Source organism: Dermochelys coriacea, chromosome 3, assembly GCF_009764565.3.
Source record: "Dermochelys coriacea isolate rDerCor1 chromosome 3, rDerCor1.pri.v4, whole genome shotgun sequence".
Taxonomy (NCBI): domain Eukaryota; kingdom Metazoa; phylum Chordata; order Testudines; family Dermochelyidae; genus Dermochelys; species Dermochelys coriacea.
Window position 1 is genome coordinate 48,240,080 of NC_050070.1, and position 20,093 is coordinate 48,260,172.

The 20,093-nt window shown below is 41.2% G+C and overlaps 2 protein-coding genes and 1 long non-coding RNA gene across 10 annotated transcripts in view; 1 reads left to right on the forward strand and 2 right to left on the reverse strand.

The window, feature by feature from the left end:
- Positions 1–10,888, reverse strand: part of DST (dystonin) — a 468,601-nt gene extending 457,713 nt beyond the window's left edge. For 2 of the 5 annotated variants that reach the window (XM_038397725.2, XM_038397722.2), the window contains exons 1-2: positions 10,239–10,888; positions 9,711–9,772 (exon numbers count right to left, since the gene is read on the reverse strand). In XM_038397725.2, the coding sequence (XP_038253653.1) occupies positions 9,711–9,772; positions 10,239–10,419 (243 nt within the window). In that variant the 5' untranslated portion in view covers positions 10,420–10,888. The remainder of the gene's footprint in view (positions 1–9,710; positions 9,773–10,238) is intronic. The other 3 variants (XM_038397727.2, XM_043510392.1, XM_038397719.2) reach the window with 3 other exon arrangements.
- A 306-nt stretch (positions 10,889–11,194) lies between these two features.
- Positions 11,195–20,093, forward strand: part of BEND6 (BEN domain containing 6) — a 41,819-nt gene continuing 32,920 nt past the window's right edge. For 3 of the 4 annotated variants that reach the window (XM_038397739.2, XM_043510403.1, XM_043510405.1), the window contains exon 1: positions 11,253–11,382. The gene's annotated coding sequence lies outside the window, so the exon portion shown is untranslated. Of the gene's footprint in view, positions 11,383–20,093 lie in introns of all 4 variants that reach the window. The other variant, XM_043510404.1, reaches the window with a different exon arrangement.
- The window catches only part of LOC119853979, a 49,205-nt gene continuing 42,899 nt past the window's right edge, over positions 13,788–20,093 (reverse strand). The window contains exon 3 of the long non-coding RNA XR_006279811.1: positions 13,788–14,683. This is a non-coding gene — a long non-coding RNA (uncharacterized LOC119853979). The remainder of the gene's footprint in view (positions 14,684–20,093) is intronic.

A 20,093-nucleotide genomic window follows, 5' to 3' on the forward strand; every position in this document is an offset into this window, starting at 1 on the left:
AGGGTCATGAGGAGCATGCCATCCTTGATTCCCAACAGACACATGGTTGCCTGTATTAGCTCATAGACTGGAGGGCTCCGGCTTCCCATGTTCATGTCCCTGACCTAGTCAGGGTTTTCAATAGGACTCAACCCAACAAGCCTAAACAGGTATCACCCCAAGAGGGGGACCTGAAGAAGGAGGTGCTGTAAGAACCTGTTCTCATGAGGATTGCAGGCTGCTAACATTTCTGCATTGCCACGGGATGCTGAGGCTGGGGGATCCTGGGAAGCTAGACATTACAGGAAGTACTGCCCAGTGGAGTCTGAGCAGCCCACTGATTGGCCCATGCTGGTATATTAACCAGGAAGACAGCATAGGGAGCTGTCTCTGCAACAATACAGACAGCCTGCTTGCTCTGCTGCAGAACTTGCTGTGAACCCTAAACTCCAGCTCCTGACTCTGGCTTATCCCCAACTTAACTACTTGTCTCCTGTCTGCAACTCAGCACCTGACCCTGATTTCCTGGCATCCTGACCCAGCTTGTTCCCGATTCCACTACTTGCACCCTGTGGGCAAGTCTGTGCCTGACCCTGACTTTCTGATATCTTGACCCACCTCAACCCTGACTCCACTACACATCTCCTAACCACAATTTGGTATGTGGCCTGTGCACATAGGCTGCCTACTGTCTGGCCCTGCACAGGCCCTGATAATGGGGCCTTTCAGTCCTCTGTTACTGCCCTTTTTTTGGTTCTCCTAGTGTTGAGAGATTCCTGGTATGCATCATGAAATAGGAGTGAGGGATTCACTAGCAAACTTGTCCTTTTATAAATTAAACTTGGAATTTTAAGTGTTAAAAATACAGCACTGGAAGGGACCAAGGAAACATTTCAAATGTAACACAGAATGAAAGACACACAAGTAATAAATAGCTACTGCGCTAGCTACCCACATCCAACAGGCTAGTCTGGAAAAAATGAAACACTTCTGTCCAGTATTTCCCTTTTGAAAGGTTATTATTGAGGGAGGATCTTCATCATGCCCCAGTTTGCAAATATGGGTGGTCTCTCATAACCCTGCTATGACTAAAATGGCTAGAAAACTCACCCGAGATTTAGCAGAACTATGAGGAGTCACCTAATTGTAAGTGAATAGTCTGGGGAGACACTTTGTCTGAAAAACTCCAACAATATAAAATTTAACATGGCACACATTAAGTGCATTAAAAGCTGGCTAACTGATAAATCTGAAAATGTAATTGTAAATGGGGAATAATCAAGCGGGTGTGTTTCTCTCCTGGAGGGATTATTTCTTGGCCCTTTGTTACGTGATGTTTTTATTAATGACTGGGAAGAAAAGATAAAATCACTGATAAAGTTTGCAAATAACACAAAAATTGGGGGCGTGGTAAATAATGAAGATGACAGGTCACTGATACAGAGTGATTTGGATCACTTGGTTTGCTGGGTACAAGCAAACAATATATGTTTTAGAATGGTTAAATGTAAATGTATGCATCTAAGAACAAAGAATGTAGGCCATATCTGCAGGATGGGGAATTCTATCCTGGGAACCAGTGACTCCGAAAAAGATTTCAGGAGAGGATGGATAATCAGCTGAACATGCGCTCCCAATGTTACTCTGTGGCCAAAAGGGCTAATGTGATCCTTGGATGCATAAACAGGGGAATCTCAAGTAGGAGCAAACAGATTATTTTACCTCTGTATTTGGCACTGGTGTGACCACTACTAGAATAATGTGTCCAGTTCTGGAGTCAACAATTCAAGAAGAATGTTGATAATTTGGAGATGATTTAGAGAAGAGCCCGAAGGAGTAGTAAACATGCCTTATAGTGGTAGATTCCAGGAACTCAATCCAGTTATTTTACCAAAGAGAAGAATAAGGAGTGACTTGATTATAGTCTATAAGGATCTACATGATGAACAAAAGTTGGATACTGGACTCCTCAATCTAGCAGAGAAACGTATAACCCAATCCAATGGTTGGAAGTTCCAAATGCAGACAGGAAATAAGGAGCAAATTTTCAACAGTGAGAGTAATTAAATACTGAACAATTTACCAAGAGTGGTGGTGGATTCTCAGTCACTGGCAATTTTTAAATCAAGATTGCATGTTTTTCAAAAAGATATGCAGAGCTAGAAGGGGAACTGCAAAGTGAAGATATAGGAAGAGAAGGTCTCTTGCAGTGGTCCCTGAAGGAGGAGTTGGGATTAGGTAAGAAGACCCAGCTGAAAGTTTTGTTTTTCATTTGGGGAAAGGCAGGTCAGGCCTTCCATCTTCTCCAGCAGCTCAGACAGCAGGAAGGGACACTACCCTAGGGAGGAGGGGCTGTACCCAGCTTAAGGCTGGGTGGTAGATTTGATTTTTGTGTTTGGTTTTAGGAACTCTCTGATAATAAAGAAACCAGCCCCCCCTCCCCGAAAGGCTGTGATTGGATGAGCAATGCCATGTGGAGGTTTGTTTAAGGAGCCCTGATGAAGGGGAAAACAGAGGCAGGACACTGCAGAGGCACCTATGGCCATGAGGCAGTGCTTGGGTGGTAGCCACTGTGTTACAAGGGTCTACCTGTGGTATTAGGAACTCAGTGTGTATTATCAACTGGTGTGCAGTATAACTTAGGTTGTGACTTCATCAAAATTATATCTTTCTAGCAAAAGAAACAAAGGGATTTACTAGAAGGATGTACGTGACTCTGTAAATACATCTACAAAACCTGAGAGGGCACTTATAAAGCTGCATGTATGGAAAATGAAGTAACAGGGACAGCTGCTAATTAAGGGCCAGATTCTTTTCTCCTTATTCAGGCATTGTATCCCTTACTTGCAAGGAGCCTGGGGCTGTATGAACTCATGACGGAGGTTCAGGCATCTCTAGTGCAATCCTCTTTCAAAGGGTGGGAGGTGCAGACCTCTGGGGGCTGCTGCTGCAGTGATGCAATGCCAATACTTTAACAAGGATCAACTGAGAGACCCCCTCCAGCCTTTCAGTGTGTTCCTTTCGGTGGTCAGGCTGCCACACTAGCAGCATTCCAGGAGAGCACTACAGGAGGCAAGGAGGCTAGAAGCCAGCACAGAGACACAGAACTGCCTACTTTTTCCAAAGGAAGGCAAACTTCATCCTCCCCCTTGGGAACCTTCAGAGGAAACTCTATAAATGGAACCTTGCAAATTTTCCTGGCCTCTGTGTGTTATTCTTCACATGAGAAAACCCTCTGACTGTATGCTATTAATCATTACTATAATTATTATGATAGTGTCCAAAGGGTCCAGTCAAAATCAGGGCCACATTGTGATAGGCACTATACAAATACTATTTACAATCTATCTATACAAGACAGACAAACATAAATGGACATACAAGATACATGCATATTGTCAATGGTACACAATTTGCTAGTTATTTGCTCAGTGTCATCTTCCCACCTACAAATGTTTTTATGCACGCGTATGAAAATGTTTTATTTTTGTCTCTGATTTTGTTTTCCTATCACACTATTCCTTGACTCTTCAACAGTTAATATAAAATAGTTTAAATATCCTGGGGGGGGGAAACGTGTCAAATACAACAGAAAAAATATTTTCAAATTGATTCAGCCCTCCAAAGATAAGAGACATTCTTTGAATAGGTGAATCCATCCATTTCTCTATTATTGTATGCTTCTGTCTATCCTTGAATATACTCCCTCCAATCAAATATAAGACTGTAATTCACCTTGGAGGCTCTGTGGATTTTTCTCTTCACTGGAGCAGTGTGTATCTTCAGCAGCTTATAAATAACTGTAGAACTCTTGTGATGAATTATAGCACAGTGTTCAAAGACTATTCATAATTGTTTTTAAGAATATCCAGAATTGTATTTTTAGCTAGTTGTCTTGCAAGTACACTCAGCAGTGGGATGATTGTGATTAAAAAACACAGTAATGATTTCTTTATGTGAATGAAGAAGACAACAGTTGCTGGCAAAGGTAATGTACAGATTTGCTGAGGACTCACTGTTTTGGTATAATATATATTCATAATACTAAAAAGCATTCTTAACATTCCTGTTTGGTCTTTTTCTTATAAAAATTTCCATTAGACTTCGCTGACCTATTTTTAGCACCAGACACGTGTCTTATCTAAATGACAGACTGAATATATATTATCCTGCAGCGACAGTGACTATTCAGTATTCTAAGCTGAAAATATAAGGTCTGTGAAATCAAAACTTCAAATTGTTATTCAGTTGCTAAAGCTGTGGTTAACATATGCTGCCTTCTTCCATAAACAGGCTCTTAATAAAGGATTAAATCTTACTTGTCTTACTCCTGTGACTAGTTCCATTGAACCTGCACCTTGTCCCACTGAACTCAAAACTCCCCATGAATTACAAAACTCCGAAGGATTTGTATGGGACCAGGATCAGGCCTATCGACTTCAGTAGCACTACTCTCTGGCCAGTGGCCCCAAATATTTTATGATAGATGGTTCATCATAAATAAATAACAAATGATACTACCCAGTGCATTGCTACTTATATGCAGAAATTTCTGGCACAAGTACATTTATCCCTACTATGGATTTTGGAGGCCACATGTTTTCTAATTCAATGGTGGAGAAAACTGGAAAATATTCAGAGAAAAGATTTAAATCTATGGTATTCTTTTTGCTCTACATTTGAAAAACATCAAGCAGTACTGTAGCATTTATCACAAAGATTGTTTTCCCTTTGCCAACCACACATATTCAAAAATCATGAGCCAGCCCCCCCAAAACATCACCAGTGGCCTAAAAATCAGAAGATTTTTTAAATAATAAATTTAGTTTCATTTTATTTGCCTTCTTGTTTTTGAGCCTTTGGGATTCATGTTTTCAAGCTTTTCTCCACAACCATGAGAGGTAGATGCTTACTTTTTCAAAAAAGAAAGGTAAGATTCTCACATGATCTCATCACTCCAGGAGCTGAAGCTATCAGAAAAACCCAAATACCTCACAACTTGGCATAAAATCTCAAGATCTGGCAACACTACCAAGTCAAATGTAAACCTTTAAATGATAGATTTTAGATCCTTAAATATATGGTTACCATATCAAATCTAACTTTAAAAAATAAGCTAGCATAAAATGGAATGGCTTGATGGGCCCAATCCTGAAGTATTTACTTAGAGAGAGATCCCAAAACTCCCACTGGATTCAGAACCTGCTTAAATAAATGAATGATTTGTCATTTGGAGTTTTGAATTAATTGAATAAACAAACAAACAATGCTTCTCAATACTTACTTGGGTAAAACTCCCATTGAGCTTTGTTGGCAGTTTGGGTCGGTAAGGAATGCAGGGATGAAACCCAAAATATTTCCCTCTCTAGCTGTTTCTCTGAAATTTTCTTAAAATATATAGATAGGATAACTGTATCAAGCAAAGCCTGATTTTTGCACTCATGCAGAGTGTACAGACCCTTGGAAATTAGCTGGTCTCTAGTGATCTTGTGAATAGAGGAGGCAATTAACAAGTTTATTCCAGTTCCAGTTCCAGTGGTGTTTCCCATATTAAGCACAGGGAGTCCAACTCAAACTGGTAGAAGCTTCAAAACGGAGTAGAACTGTTAAGGGCAACCTCAGTAACAATAGCTTTAAAGAACTGGTGTTCCAATAACTATCAAGGCCAAAACAGCCAATCGAGCTCAGTGAAAGTTGCACAACTGAAAATCAGCTTAAATTGGTTGTAAATGAGTGTCAGCAGGGCAGGTGGGGAGAGAGGAATCTGTTGTATCTTACAACTACTCGTATCTTCCAGCTGGTTGCTTTTCCTGCTGCAATCCTTCCTTTTAACCCCCTAGAGAGTATGTCATACCAAATTACCATCACGAGGACTTATGCCAATTTACGTCTTACTTTGACCTAATATGTAATTTTTTTCCAACAACAAAAATCTGAAATATCTGTGTAGTGCTTATAATATACTCTGAGATATGTGTTTTGCAAAGACTTTCAAAACTTGGAGGTAATTTTACCCCCCAAAAGGAGCACGGTACTCTCATGAAATTTATCAGCAGAACACAAAATTCAGCATAGGATGAGTTATGAAGTATAAATAACTGTTCAAAGTTAGATTTCAGAGTAGCAGCCGTGTTAGTCTGTATTCGCAAAAAGAAAAGGAGTACTTGTGGCACCTTAGAAACTAACAAATTTATTTGAGCATAAGCTTTCGTGAGCTACAGCTAAGTGAGCTCACGAAAACTTATGCTCAAATAAATTTGTTAGTTTCTAAGGTGCCACAAGTACTCCTTTTCTTTTTGTTCAAAGTTAGTATCTACCCTTCCATTACTTCATCAGAGATGTAATTATATTGCTTTACAGTGTGCTGTCCTCATTAATTTTTAATTTGGGGATGTTTTAGTACTAAAGAGAGCAAAGGATTAATAGTACTCACTAGAGACAGTCATAATAGGCATGTACCATGCAAGCTATAGTCCTGACAATGAACTTCAATACTGATTTGCAACACCCATTTTTCCAAATCTGAGCCTCTCCTGGAAGACTGCCAGTCATTCAAAAATTGCCAATAGTTCTGTGATTATGGTAATCATCATTCTCTAAGGACTACAATCAGACCACCAAATGCATGTTCATGTCTGACGTAAGTCACATTTGAATGTAAATGTCAGAAGGTGAATAACTAATGTGTAAACCCATTCTGCTATTTACCACAGATCCTGTCTTTCATCCTCATTTATTAAGGCATATATAGCTATGTTTAATATATAACTAATCACAACTAGAACCAGCCAGCAACAGCACTAGAAAATTATAACCATAGTAGTATGACTTTACATTCACATTTTGGGCAAGAAACTACAAACTCCAACTTTCAAAATACAATTCTTTGTCTTTTGTCAGATTTTATATGAATTGATCTGTACAGTCCATAATATTTTGTGTTATAGTACAAAATGCTAAACTTTGCTAAACTAATGAGAATGCTAAACTTTGTTTTATATGGCATTGCTAACGTTTGTGCAAGGATCCTTATTATATTTTGTAATTCAGCAATTTTTAATATCCTTTCAAATAAATATTTATTTTCAAACATTTTTAAAATAGTGCCATTTCATGATGTCAAATTAATCAATTTATTTCTCTAAGAATCTTAAATTTAATTCAGTTTACAAAATCTCTGGTCAATTTAATCTGATCAAGAGGAAAAACAACAGCATTTTCACTGACAAACATAATGTTGAACAGTAGTGATGGTGATATTGAATTATAACATATATGGAAAGGGGTAAAAAAAAATACAGCTTTTCATATTCCAGCTAATAAGATTCCAGTAAAGTAAAAGTTAGAGGAAATTTTAAAATATGCAGTTTGTGCATGAGGTAAAATGCAAATAGACACGGCAGGGTTAATATAATAGCATTAAACACTTTACACTGTTACAGGTTTCAGAGGGGTAGCCACGTTAGTCTGTATCAGTAAAAACAAGGAGTTCTTGTGGCACCTTAGAGACTAACAATCTGATGAAGTGGGTTATAGCTCACGAAAGCTTATGCCCAGATAAATTTGTTAGTCTCTAAGGTGTCACAAGGACTCTTTGTTGTTTTGACTTTACACTGTGAATTATTATGATTATTTGTATTAATGTAGTGCTTACAACCCCTTGAATACCTACATATTTCCATTGTAACAGAGAAGATAGTAAGCTGAAAAGATGTCTCTCAATTCAGTATAAGACATTAAAGGAGTTCCTACCCACTCTCCAGTCTTAGTTGGGAGACGTACTTTTACATGGAGATCAATCATTTCACTGTGTGGGAAAGACGCCAAGTGAAACTGTTCTATCTTCCAGTGGGACTTGGTTCCTGTTTTAATGCAGAACTGATTGTCTTGTCACACTAGCAGCAAAGAGGGACTTCTACAGTGTAAATAGAAGAGGCCTCCCCTACTAACTATATTCCCTAAATATAGACCTTCTTTTGAGAAAGTTACCCAGTGCCTCAAAAAGCACTTAAGGGTATGTCTAAGCTACAGCCACTACAGAGGCACAGCTACAACATTGCAGCAGTCCCATTGTAACACCATAGTGTAGACGCTTCCTACATTGACAGAAGGGGTTTTCCGTCAACATAATTAATCTACCTCTCCAAGAGGTGATAGCTAGGTTGACAGAAGAATTCTTTTGTTGACCGAGCAGCATCAACTCGGGGGTAAACCAGCCTAAGTACAGCGCTCAGGGTGCTATACTTTTCACAGCCGAGTGATACAGCTAGGTCAATCTAATTTTTAAGTGTAGACCAGGCCTATATGAATTAGAAATCCAAGTCTCATGAAAAAGAGACCTAGGTGCTTTTGAAAATTTTATCCATGTTTTTCATGTGTGTTGGGGGGGCTGAGTGGGATGTAAACATCAAAATAGGTCTGTCCATGCAAAACTCTTTCTGGGGCTCCAAACCAACAAGTACCTTCAGAAGTGGGTATGAAGCTATGTCTGCTGTTTTTTTAAATCTGTAGCAGTAAGTCAGACAGGAGAGGGACTGGGGAAGATTCTAGGCAGAAGCCTTACAGTGAAGCACAGAGTAGCTTTAGGGATAATACCATTTGCCTTATTCTAAAAATGTTGCTTGTTTGTGGTTAGAGCCTTGGCATCAACTGGGGTGTGGAGGAGTGCTTGCTCAACGTTCCCTAGGCCGCGGAGCCAGACGGGCCATGGCCTGACCACTTTTAAACAGTAGCTTCATAGTGAATCAGTACAGCTGCTGCTGGAATAATCTGGAGTGTCACTGCGGCACATGCACACAGTGCCACTGAAATGTGACCTGACTGTCCCTTTGTACAAACCAAAGAGCAGCCAGGCCAAATTTCCATGAGTAGTGATGTGATCTGATGAACAAGGTTGCAAGACCACTCAAATTTGGCCTGATTGCCCCTCTTATCCAGATGGGTAGCTGGGCCAACTGGAGTTGCAACCTAGTACGCAGGGAGTTTGTTCCTGTAAAGCAGAGAACAGGGGACTCTGCTGAGAACTCAGCTGCTGGCAGCACTGGCTCATGCACTGTGTGGAGAAAAGAGAGTGGAAACTCTCTGTCTGAGGGAGACGCAGGTTCTCTATGGGGAGGTGGGCCAGAAACAGAATTTCCTTCCCTCCCGCAAGATGTATATGAATTGGTGCCAGCAGGCGAGAGGAAATCAACTCTTTCTGAATTTTTTTACCATTGAAACAAGAGAGCTGGGAGACCCTTGACCTATTAATATACAATTTTGGTGACTGCAAAGAAAATTTTGTCAAGTCTTATTCCTAACTTGAAATACTGATCTTCAGCTCCAACTGAGTTTTCAAGTGAAGGGGGCAGCTCTGAAATAACAAGTCAGCAAAACACAGGTGACCACTGACAATAAAGCAAAGAAATGGAAGCTCTGCTATGTCAATATGTACCAGCCACGCATATCTCCATATTGCCTGCATCAACTGTTTTTTATGTATTTACCTATCATTCTTATTACAGGTACATAAAACAAACAATGCTTTTATTTAAGTAAGCAATTGCTTTAAGGATCATTAAATAGGCCAATTAATATTAATTAATATCAATTAATATTAAATGAACCACTGGCACATTCTGTGAAAGGCTTCAAGTGCAAAATAGGGATTTTCGTGCAAAATAAAAAGTGAACAAGTGATTTTATATAAAGACTTTAACAATTTGTACTCATGTAAGAGAACTTCTTCTGACCTTGAAATTGCGTGCTAAATAAATTACCTCGGAGCGACAGTGATGAGTTCTCATGACAGCATCTGGAAGGAAAAGAGAAAGACATAGGACGGCATCTGGCTTAGTTTCAGATTCACTTAAATTAACAAGTTTGATTTCAGTGCTTGTTGTTTTGTGCAGATTCTTTAGTGAGATCTGAGTCTCCAAGCCCAACTTGCAGCAGTCTGAGGCGTTTCTATTTAATTCATCTGCTAGCAGTGGATGGCGAAGTTCTGGTGTACTTGAGAAATCAGGAGGTTCGAGTCCCTTACTTTCCTCCCACCAGCTGAGATTTCGTTAAGGGATGGGTGGAGACTAGGCTGCCGCAGTCCTGGACTCAGCTTGAATTCTCTAAAGCCTTTGCCCCAATAAACGGAGGCTAAGGCGCTCTATGAGGAACAAAATCCAAGGTAGAAAATGAGCCCACCTGGGAAGGGAGAGAGGGGTTTATCTGTATGTAAAGAGACTAGAGTCCTCCTGCTTTGGAAAGGAAAGCACTGCATCTCTTACCTCGGCTCCTTGAGCGCCCTGAAAGGACGGATTTGATAGGGTGCCTCCCTTTCTGGAGCTTGCGGTGCCAGCAGCAGAAGAATAAAATCGTAGCAATGGTCCCCAGCAGGAGCAGGAGCAAGACGATGGCACATTGGATGCTGTAAGGGCGCAGCAAAACCAAGAACGCTGCGGCGATCATGGCTCCAGCGCGGTGTGCGGGGCTGAGCCCGGAGCGGAGAGCGGCCCGGAGGGGAACGCCGGGCAGGCTTCTTATCTCGGCAGCCGGAGCGGCATGATTCCCGGGCCGCGCGCTCCTGAAGTCAGGACCCGGAATGGCTGCAGCAGGCAGACACGGCGCTGCTGCGATGTGCTAGGGAGTTAGCGGGGAGAGGACTTCAGTCCATGACTCAGCAGACCAGAGGGAGGCGGCGGCGGCGGCGGCAGGAGCAGCAGCAACGGGGATTTTCCGCCCGGCTTGTACACAAGTGAGAGCAGCGGGCGAGCGGAGCGCGGCGATGCAGATGGATCAGCGGCGCTCAGCTGCAGTCCTGCCCTGGAACATGGAGGGGGGGGCCCCGCTTGGGCTGATCTTGCAGCATTGCACCGTGCTGTGCACCTCCAGCTCCTGCATCCCAGAAATGCCCGGGTTTAATGCTGCTGCTGACACTGAGGCGATGGCTGCCCATCGGTTGGCAGCTTACAGCAGGGGCGGGAGGAGGAGGAGGCAGGGGGCTGAATCCCAAAGTTTGCTGCTGCTGCTGCTGCTTCTGGCTGCTCATCAAGGGGATTTTGTTGGGTTTTTTTGGTTTGGACTTGGCTGGCTGGGGGCTGATGACATCACACGAGCTGCAGCTGCTGCAGAGGGGAGAGCGAACATGGCTGCGGCGAGGTACAGTCGGGAATGAAGAGGAGGTGCAAGGAGGAGTGTCTCCCAGGAGCCGGGCAGAGAGCGCTGCACGGGGGGCGTGGGGGTAGTGTCCGGAGCCGGAGAGCACCGCGAGCGGAACCATCGCCAGGCGTGGGGAGAGAAGCCGCCAGACAAAGCATCTGCCCGCAGGCTGCTTCCTTCCCTCTGGAGGTGAAGATCTTTCCTCTTGCGGCTTCGGAAGAGGAGACAAGACGCTGGGAAGCAGACCCACAAGCAAGAAAGTAACACGGTGAAGTAGCGTATCGCCCTTCATTCCTTTCCCCCCCTTCGCTCAGCGAAAGCATTGCTTGCGCTAGTAAATCCACTACGACCGCTTGTCTCCCACTCTCTGCCTTTGGCACGCGTTAAAAGAAGTTCCTTTTGTTAGGGGCAGATTTATCGTGGTGTCATCCTAAAACAAAACAAAGCAAAAATAGCTTGTCTGCACTTGCCCTCTCCGTGTTCGCAGGTTTCAAGGGTCCTGGTGTGTGAGCTGCATTCCCAAGAACTTCTATTTGGATTCAGAGTCAATTCTGTTTTAAGCAAATGTTGGGGGGAGGGGAGAGAGCCTCACTAAGTGTCTGGTATTCTTTTCACTGCTACAAGGTTTGCTGTGCAGGGTACAGAGCAAACGCAGGGACACAAGTCAAAACCAAAAAGAAAAGGCTGCTACTCTGAAGTCAAAACCAGTTTCCTGAAAGATCTATAACGATATACACGGAATTGAAAAAATATTTTAAATGAATAGTTGTTATGTATATTACTGCATTTTGATACCTCATCTTTTGCATCTTTTTCCGTTGCCTGGTTTAGTGCAATAACTGACTGAGTACTGAAGAGATTGTGTAGCTGTCCTTCATACAGAATATCGTTTTTTAGTGTTATAAAATACATGCAGCGTATATTGTAAGAGAGGCATAATTTACATAGTTAGCTAAAATCTTTTATATATTAAAGCCCTTTGGGAAATTCCCTGGTGCTGTGGGCTGCTGCAGCAAAATCAGTTATATCAGAATACCATATATGCTGGCGTCCTGCAGTAAACTGCAATATGCTGCAGCAAATGTCACCTCCAGTGAGCTTCATTGCACACTGTTAGGTTAGGATGAAGAAACCAAATGGATCCTATGTACTGTTAATGTATATAACAACTATGTTTCAGTATTTGTAACTGAAGGCATAATACTTTAAGAATCATCTTTCAGAAATTATGCACAAGTACAATACAAATCTCTTCTTACATTGTAAAAATACACCATGAAAAATATATGTACATTTAGGTAATATTATGCAATGATATTTACCAGTATGATCCTAAAAAGTTAGGATTCATTGGTAAATAAATTAGTGTTCATTTTATGTGGTTTACATGCACACACACAATTCAGAGAAATATTTTACAAACTTTTTATTAATAATCAAATGCACTTTATATAAATCAAATTGCAGTGCTGTTTATGCTTTTATATAACAAAAGGTATGGATACAAGTGTATGTCTAGATTTAAAATACACTACAAGACCATCTAAGTTTATAGAGAGAAACCTAATTGTGATTCCTTGAGTAAGTATGGGTAAAATAATCTATGGAATTCAGCCTGTTTATCACTAAATTGTTGTATAACTCCTTAGTAGACTCTTAAGATTGTGGAAATTTTTAGTTGATCTAGTTTTTTTTTCCTGGATAAAACTGATGGTGGGTGGTGTGTCTAACCCAGAAAAAGAATAGTGCTGGTGGTTTTTTAGTTATGAGATATTTCATCCCACCTTTTTAATAATGTGATAGAATTATTCTGTAATATTAAATTATAAATAGAAAGTTTAAAAGCATAGGGTACAGGCATTATCTGGGTGTACATGAGTACATTCTTCATTATCTGGGAAATAACAGATGCGATCAGGTTGCATTGCATCATGATGCAACAGTGAAATGTTTCCTGATACCGCAGTACACTGCAGTAAGGCTGTATTAATGCAGATTACTTGGAGATTATTAAAAAGGTTCATGTTGCTTCACTTGCACGAGACAACTTGATGTATTCTCCATTACAGTACACTGTCCTACTGTTATGTCTTGTTGCACTATGTTGCTGTCACAAAAAAACTTTTCCTTTCACTCTGTATTGATTTATTGAAAGATCTTGGGAGATCCTAGGAGTACTGTAACAATGACCACGCAATGCCTTGATGTGAATAAGAGCCATGAAACATTGGAATTTTCTCGTTATCTCTGGATAGAAATGGTATTTGGCTGCAAATAAGGCATTTGGCTGCAAGTAAATCTGTAATATTGGCTCATTTAGAACACAAAAGCTATAATTTTTTTCCTAAGGGTTATTGTACAATCCTCACATTAGGATATTATTTTGCCAAAGACGCTTGATGAATTTCATTACATCTATTTCTCTTTTGCATTCAAAAGAGAATAGTTTATTTCAAGAAGTACATGCACAAATGTCAGATAGTGATGGCTGTCAGCTTCTGAGCCCCAGCAAACTGGGTCATTCCCCTCATTTACATTAGCCTCTGCTCTGCCTCTGTCAATATTTATATTACATCATTATTCTGTTTTTGCTAAGCATTTTCCTTTTCTGTACAGGAGTTAAAACATTATTACCATTACTTATAATGGTCAATAAGAATTAAGTCATTGAAGGGATTTCACTTTAAAAAAAAATTGAAACAAGGTCATTAGTTATTTGGAAAATATAGCATTTTATTTTCTGTGTGTATCTGAAAGATAAAAAGAACATTTATTTGTACAGCAGCTTTGATATAAACTTCTTCTCAAAAATGCTTTTCAGAGAGCTAGTCTTAATACAATTACAGAGTTTTAAAATCGGATAGGAGAAGAGAGACAGAAATAAAAGGAGGAAGTTAAGAGAAAAGCTGTACTTTCAGGTGAGATTTGACATCAGAGGGAGAGTGCTTTAGGTGGAGGGATACTGAAAGTTGTTTCAGAACAGGAGATGCAGGGTAAGGTCTCTCGGGCCAACTGTAGCAACAGTGTGTGGAATGACAGAGGCCAGTGCTGAGGGGGCAGGGACAAGAAGTACTGAGAAACAAGTCCCTTGAGAAAGGCTGAAGCAAATCTGTGGAAGGTTTTATGAACAAGGAAACAATTTTTAATTGGAACAAAGGGAGGGAAGAGCTGGTGTTTTAGGATGTGCATGATGTGGCTGCACTTCTTTATATGTATAAGGTTGGAAGTAGCATTGTGCACATGCTGGAATCTGGACAGCTGATATCTAGTGCGGGTCCTAGAGAAAGGAAACTGCAATGGCCAAGGTGTCAGGAAACAAAGACATGGGGGAAGATTTCAGCAGAGGTGTTCGGAAGTAGTGGGGTATGCATGGCGATAAAAGTTTTACTCACATTGGCAGTGTGGGAGGACAAGACAAGTTCCAGCCAGGGACTCCATGGTTATTATGGATAATAAAGGCAAATGGAAGTTCTTAATGGAGGAGGGAGATGGGGTGGTGGTGGAGGAGGCCCCCTCATTGGAATCATTTTCATTAGATAATTTCACACAGTTGGTTTATCCAAAAGTTGGTTTTCTTTGCAAAAGAAAAAGGGGAAAAAAGTTGTATGGGAAGATTGGGCCTTTAAGTACAGCCCTGAGCATGGGATGCTGTGGCATAGTTCTTTCCCTGCATCCTCCTGCCTCGAGACATGTAGTCATTTGCTGCTGACCTAAACAGCTGCAATTTATTACCCCTCTCCGGCCCCCCACATACACCCTACTGCTGGCTGGGCAGTACTGGCTGACAAGTTGGGGTCAAGTTTCCACTCTTTTCCCTGCCCTGGCCCTGGCCCCACATGATGGCCTGTAAGTCCAAGGCACAGTTTAGCTGTGTTCCTCGATAATTTATACATAGATGAAGGGATGCATATGCTTTCAAAGATCATCATAGAGCTAGATCGATGAGAGATAAGGGCACTCAGCATTTCACTGGAGGCACTTAGCATCTTACAGATTCAGGCCCTGTATATTACAGTTTACAGTAATAAGACTCCCTGCTTAAAAAAAAAAAGTCACATAATTGGCTGACCTGGTGACCTGGATGTAGGAAACTGATATGTTTAAGATTACTGTAAACCTGAGTAAGTGAAAAAGTACAACCCTTTTCTTTCATATATGTTACTGTGACTTTATTTGTTGTATAGTAAGTCTCTGGGGAAGTGTTTGGAGTTTTATTTAAAAGAGCTGATAAAAACTACACTGCCAAAATTTGAAATTCTCTGAGCTCTGATTATTCAACTTTTGCTGAACAGATAAGAAATAAAAATACAAAGCCTAAAATGTAATTTATTATCAGAAGCAGTAAACATTAACATGCCCTTAACTGTACTATATCCTGTTTAAAAGACTTCTTACCTGGTAGAATGATTATCTAATCATTTAAATAAAATCTCGTTTCTTTCTTCTAGAAAACCTGAAGTCACAAACAACAAAAACAAAAAAGGAAAGTGCTATTCTGTGTGGATTTTTCCAGCATTCACATAACTGAATAATGTCCTTAACGTTTTAAAAATTATGCTATGTGAAACTATAGGTTCAAATCTCAGTAGGATCACCTCAACACTTCATTCTTCCAAGACAATTAAATTGAGGGTTCACTGCAGTGTTTTTATATGTTTAAAGAGCACATTACTTAATTAATTAATCAATCATTAAGTAACTCTCTGAACATCCCTGTGAAGTAGGTAAATAAGTATTGCCAGCCTCAGTTTACAGCCAGAGAAGCTAAACCAGAGAGGTTAGGTGACTTGCCCCAGGCCACATAATCTGAACACCATATATTTGCTCATCCCTCCAGATCACTGCACCTCTGGAAAACCATCAGTACAATGTGTAGGCCTTCCAGACGACACTTTAAAAAACAGGGTCCTATCTACTCTCCATGGACATGACAGGGTAGCTTTTCAGACAGGTGGCCTTATGTTGCAAGTTCCATTTGCTCACACTGAACTTGTACCAGAATTTTTATGCCCACAATTCAGTTGTTGGTGCAGATCTAAAAGGCAGCACCTCTAACAACCTGATCATGGATGCAAATCAGATAAAGGTGCATTTATACAGTTGGTGCACCCACAATTCATTTTCTGGCTTCAAAAATGCTGGTACAAGTTAAGCTTCCACACAGAGAAGCTGGTCTAAGCCCTGCAGAAAATATACCACTAAAGATACTATGCTGGTTTTTTATTAGAGTAGTTGTGTGTGTCTGTGCCCTTGGTTAAAATTTGTCCACTCTATGCATTATTGTGCTATGTTCATTTGTCGCAATTGTCTGCCCCAAGGCAACTGGACTTCAGAAGTACCATCTGTATGTAATGGTAAATTGCTTTGGGATCCTTTAGCATTAAAGGAGTTACGTACAGCAAATATAAAATACATATACCATTTTGCTGATTTGAATTAGATTTAATGAGGTATATCAAAAAAGGATTTTTAATTGTTAGGCAGGAGTGGCAAGGTTTAAAGCTATATGGTAGTCACTAGTGAGTGGAGTGTTGTCCTCTTGCAAAATTCCTTAAATGCAGATGACACTGATAATGCTCCGTAAACTAAGCCCACAGCATGGAATAATGCCTCCCCCAAATCTGTAAATGTGGAAGTTTGTCAGTTACTGCAACATGCTACTAAGTAGGTAGCTGATAAGAGAAAAGTGATTTCAACACACATGAGGCTCCAAGAGACTGAGTGACAACATGACAACAAGCTGATCACCTTCAGAAGGAAACCCTAGTATTGCTTGATGGCTGTATCAGGATTGCCATTTACTGGGATGGCCAGGGGTGTGTCTGCCATGCCCTGCTAACAATTTCTCCCCTTTGAGGCTCTCCCATGACATTCCCACCAAACAGTCTCTCACAGGCCCTTCTGGTCAGACTTTTATTCCTTTGTCACTTTCCCAATACGCCAAACCAAAATTGAAAACAACAACATAGCAATTACTCTGCTGGTCTTGAGCTCTGTCCTCCAGGGTATCCCTTCCATAGCTCCCTGGCAGGCCTCCTCCCTCTCGCAGTCTCACAAAAGCCCCCTCACTGTAGCCTGCCCTCCCGCACTCCAACTTCTTCCTTGTTGCAACTTCCTGCTGCTCTTATAGTGGAACCACCTGATCCAACCCATGTGTGCCTCCTTTGTAACCAGGGTTGACTAGGCCTAGGCCCTCCAGCCCTTAAGGTCTAGCCACCATGCTACACTCCCCACTCCAACCCCATTAAAGCCTTGCCAGGGCAAAGTCTACCTGAAGAGAACTTCCCCATCTTCCTGCAATTTATGTGTGTTGCCAACCATGTGAATGTATTGTCCAGGCTCTCTCCCCTTCCAGTTTGCTCAACATAATACACAGGCAATCTCTTTTTTTCTAAAAAAGAAAAGGAGTACTTGTGGCACCTTAGCGACTAACAAATTTATTTGAGCATAAGCTTTCGTGAGCTACAACTCACTTCATCAGATGCATTTGATAAATAAATAAATTTGTTAGTCTCTAAGGTACCACAAGTACTCCTTTTCTTTTTTGCGAATACAGACTAACCTGGCTGCTACTCTGAAACATCTTTTTTTCTAGGATCTCTGCCTTTTCCACTGCTTCTGCCACTGATGCCAGCTTTTAAACTGCTTCTCCCACGTTAGAGCTCCCCTGGGCAGAACTTGCAAGAAATGCTCTATAACAATTAGGTCCATGGCTTTCCCCAGAGAGTTCTCCGGCAGCTACCAATCAGCCAGGTCCTGCAACCTGTGAGCTACCACAGGGGGTTGGGCTTTCTGCAGAAATGGCTCGATACAGAATTTATGCCCGTACGTTTCTAGTGTCAGTCCTAATCTAAGATGGCTGCTTTCCATTCAAGGTATGAGTTGACTGTGTCACTGAAAGCTCTAAATGTGGTTTGAGCCTGTCCAATCAAAAATGGTGCCACCCAAGTAGAGTCTTCTCAGCCAGCAAGGCAAGGAACCCGCTCAAAGGTACAGAGAAAGGCCTCGATATTGTCCTCCAACCCCAGTTTTGCCAATGTCGGGCCAGGCCTGCCCTGACCTCATCCCTGTAAATGTCTCCAGTTACTGCAGAAACTGCTTCTCTTTTTGGCACTGAGACTCCTGCCACTGCTGCTGGGTGGAAAACTGTACCTTTTGTTCACATGGCAAAAGTCAGCAGCAGGGTCTGAGTCTTTTGCTGCTGTTCTGCGAATAATGGGACAGTGTCTTTCATCTCTTTTTTTATTGTTACCCCTTCAGTTTCCACTTTCCTTTTTGGTGGGAGGGGAGTTGCGAATCTTGCCAGCTACACTAGTTGTAGAGAGTTGCCGTTTACTCAGCACGCCCCATGACCAGAGGTGCCATTGCAGTACTTTGCTAACAATTTCTCCCTTCTCCGTGGCTTTCCCATTACATCCCCACCAAACAGTCTCACAGCCACATCTGGCCAGACTTCAGTCGCCAGGCCCTTCTGGCTAGCCTTTTATTCCTTTTTCATGTTCCCAGTACAGCAACACACAATTGAAAACAACAACAAAGCAATTACACTGTAGGTTGTGATCTATGACCTAAGAAGTGTCTCTTCCACAGTATATTGCCACGCCCCCCACCTCTGGTAATCTCAAAAACTCTCACAAAAATTCCCTTCACTGCATCTTCTCTTTCTCTCTTGCTCTGTAGCTTCTTCATTCTAGCTTTCTGCTACTCTTATAGCCAGGTGTGACTCCATTGTAATCAGGGTTAGTAGGCCTAGGCCCTCCAGCTCTTAAAGGCAAGCCACCCTGTTACAATGACACTTTCCAGGATATGGCTCCTTTATGTTCCATCAAGTTACAATGATGATCTTTGCTGCGTCTGCTCCATGTATGAACCACAAAAGCAGGATTCTAGTCACGCAAAACAAATGTGTGACCACCTTTATGTTTTATTTTTTTACTTGGATCCATGTAAAAAGTTTGCTACTTCTAGGTACTAGGTCAGAATATTTTTTTCTTAGGCTTGATCACCACCAGTTAACCAATCCTCTACTGCTGATATTGTGCCATGAAGAGGACTTTTGGACAGCGGATTTGGAATAGAAGAGAAGACACTGGAAGTATTAACCAGGCAGCCTTTCAAAATGTATAATCACTTACCAAGGGAAGCCAAAAAAATAATGCATAAGTGTAGGCAGTCAGAGTGCCATTGGACTGTTGATATTGACATGAGCACACCCTTGAATATGCTAGCCCCTGTTTTGCTGCAGTGCTCTTATAATTGAAGGGAGTAGGTCACTATTAATAAAGCTTTAAAATGGAGTAGCTCAGCAAAATAGGATAGCATCTGTTGTCATGTAAAAACAGGCTTGGGCCATTTAGAATATTCTATTCTGTTCTACGTATATTCTTGTACTGCAGTCATCACCATACTATTTGAGCACCTATATTATGTAGTGGGATATGAAGGATGGAGGTAAGCACTGTATTTAGTCTCTACCAGCTTTAAACTCCCTCAGAAAGTCTCGTCATAGGTTCTTACCAGACAAATTTTAAAGTATGTTAGTAGTGTGTGGAAAGATGTTTTGATGTTTTCTTCAGCCTTTTATTCATCTTTCCAGAACAGATTCTATAACAGGTAGTTTAGAGAAATGGCTTTTGACTGTGTGGCCATTTCTCAGAGCAAGTGCTAAGTTTATATCTTGTGCCTGATTTTGTCTGTGGTAAACTTCTCCTGGTGACATTGCTCTTCCACTGGAAGAACTTTGGAAGGAACATCTACACTTCTATTCACAATGTTTCTCTAAGGTATAAATCTGTACCCATTGCCATGTGGTATTTGTGATGGCCTTGTCAATTTGTGCCTGAGCAAATACATGTTGAACTTGTAGACATGACTGTAGACATACCATCATAGAGCTGTCAAATATCTATTTATTTAAGATATTTATCCAGTATGCAGAACTAAGATAATGTACCACATCCCTTTCTTTGTAGTGTTACTAGTTT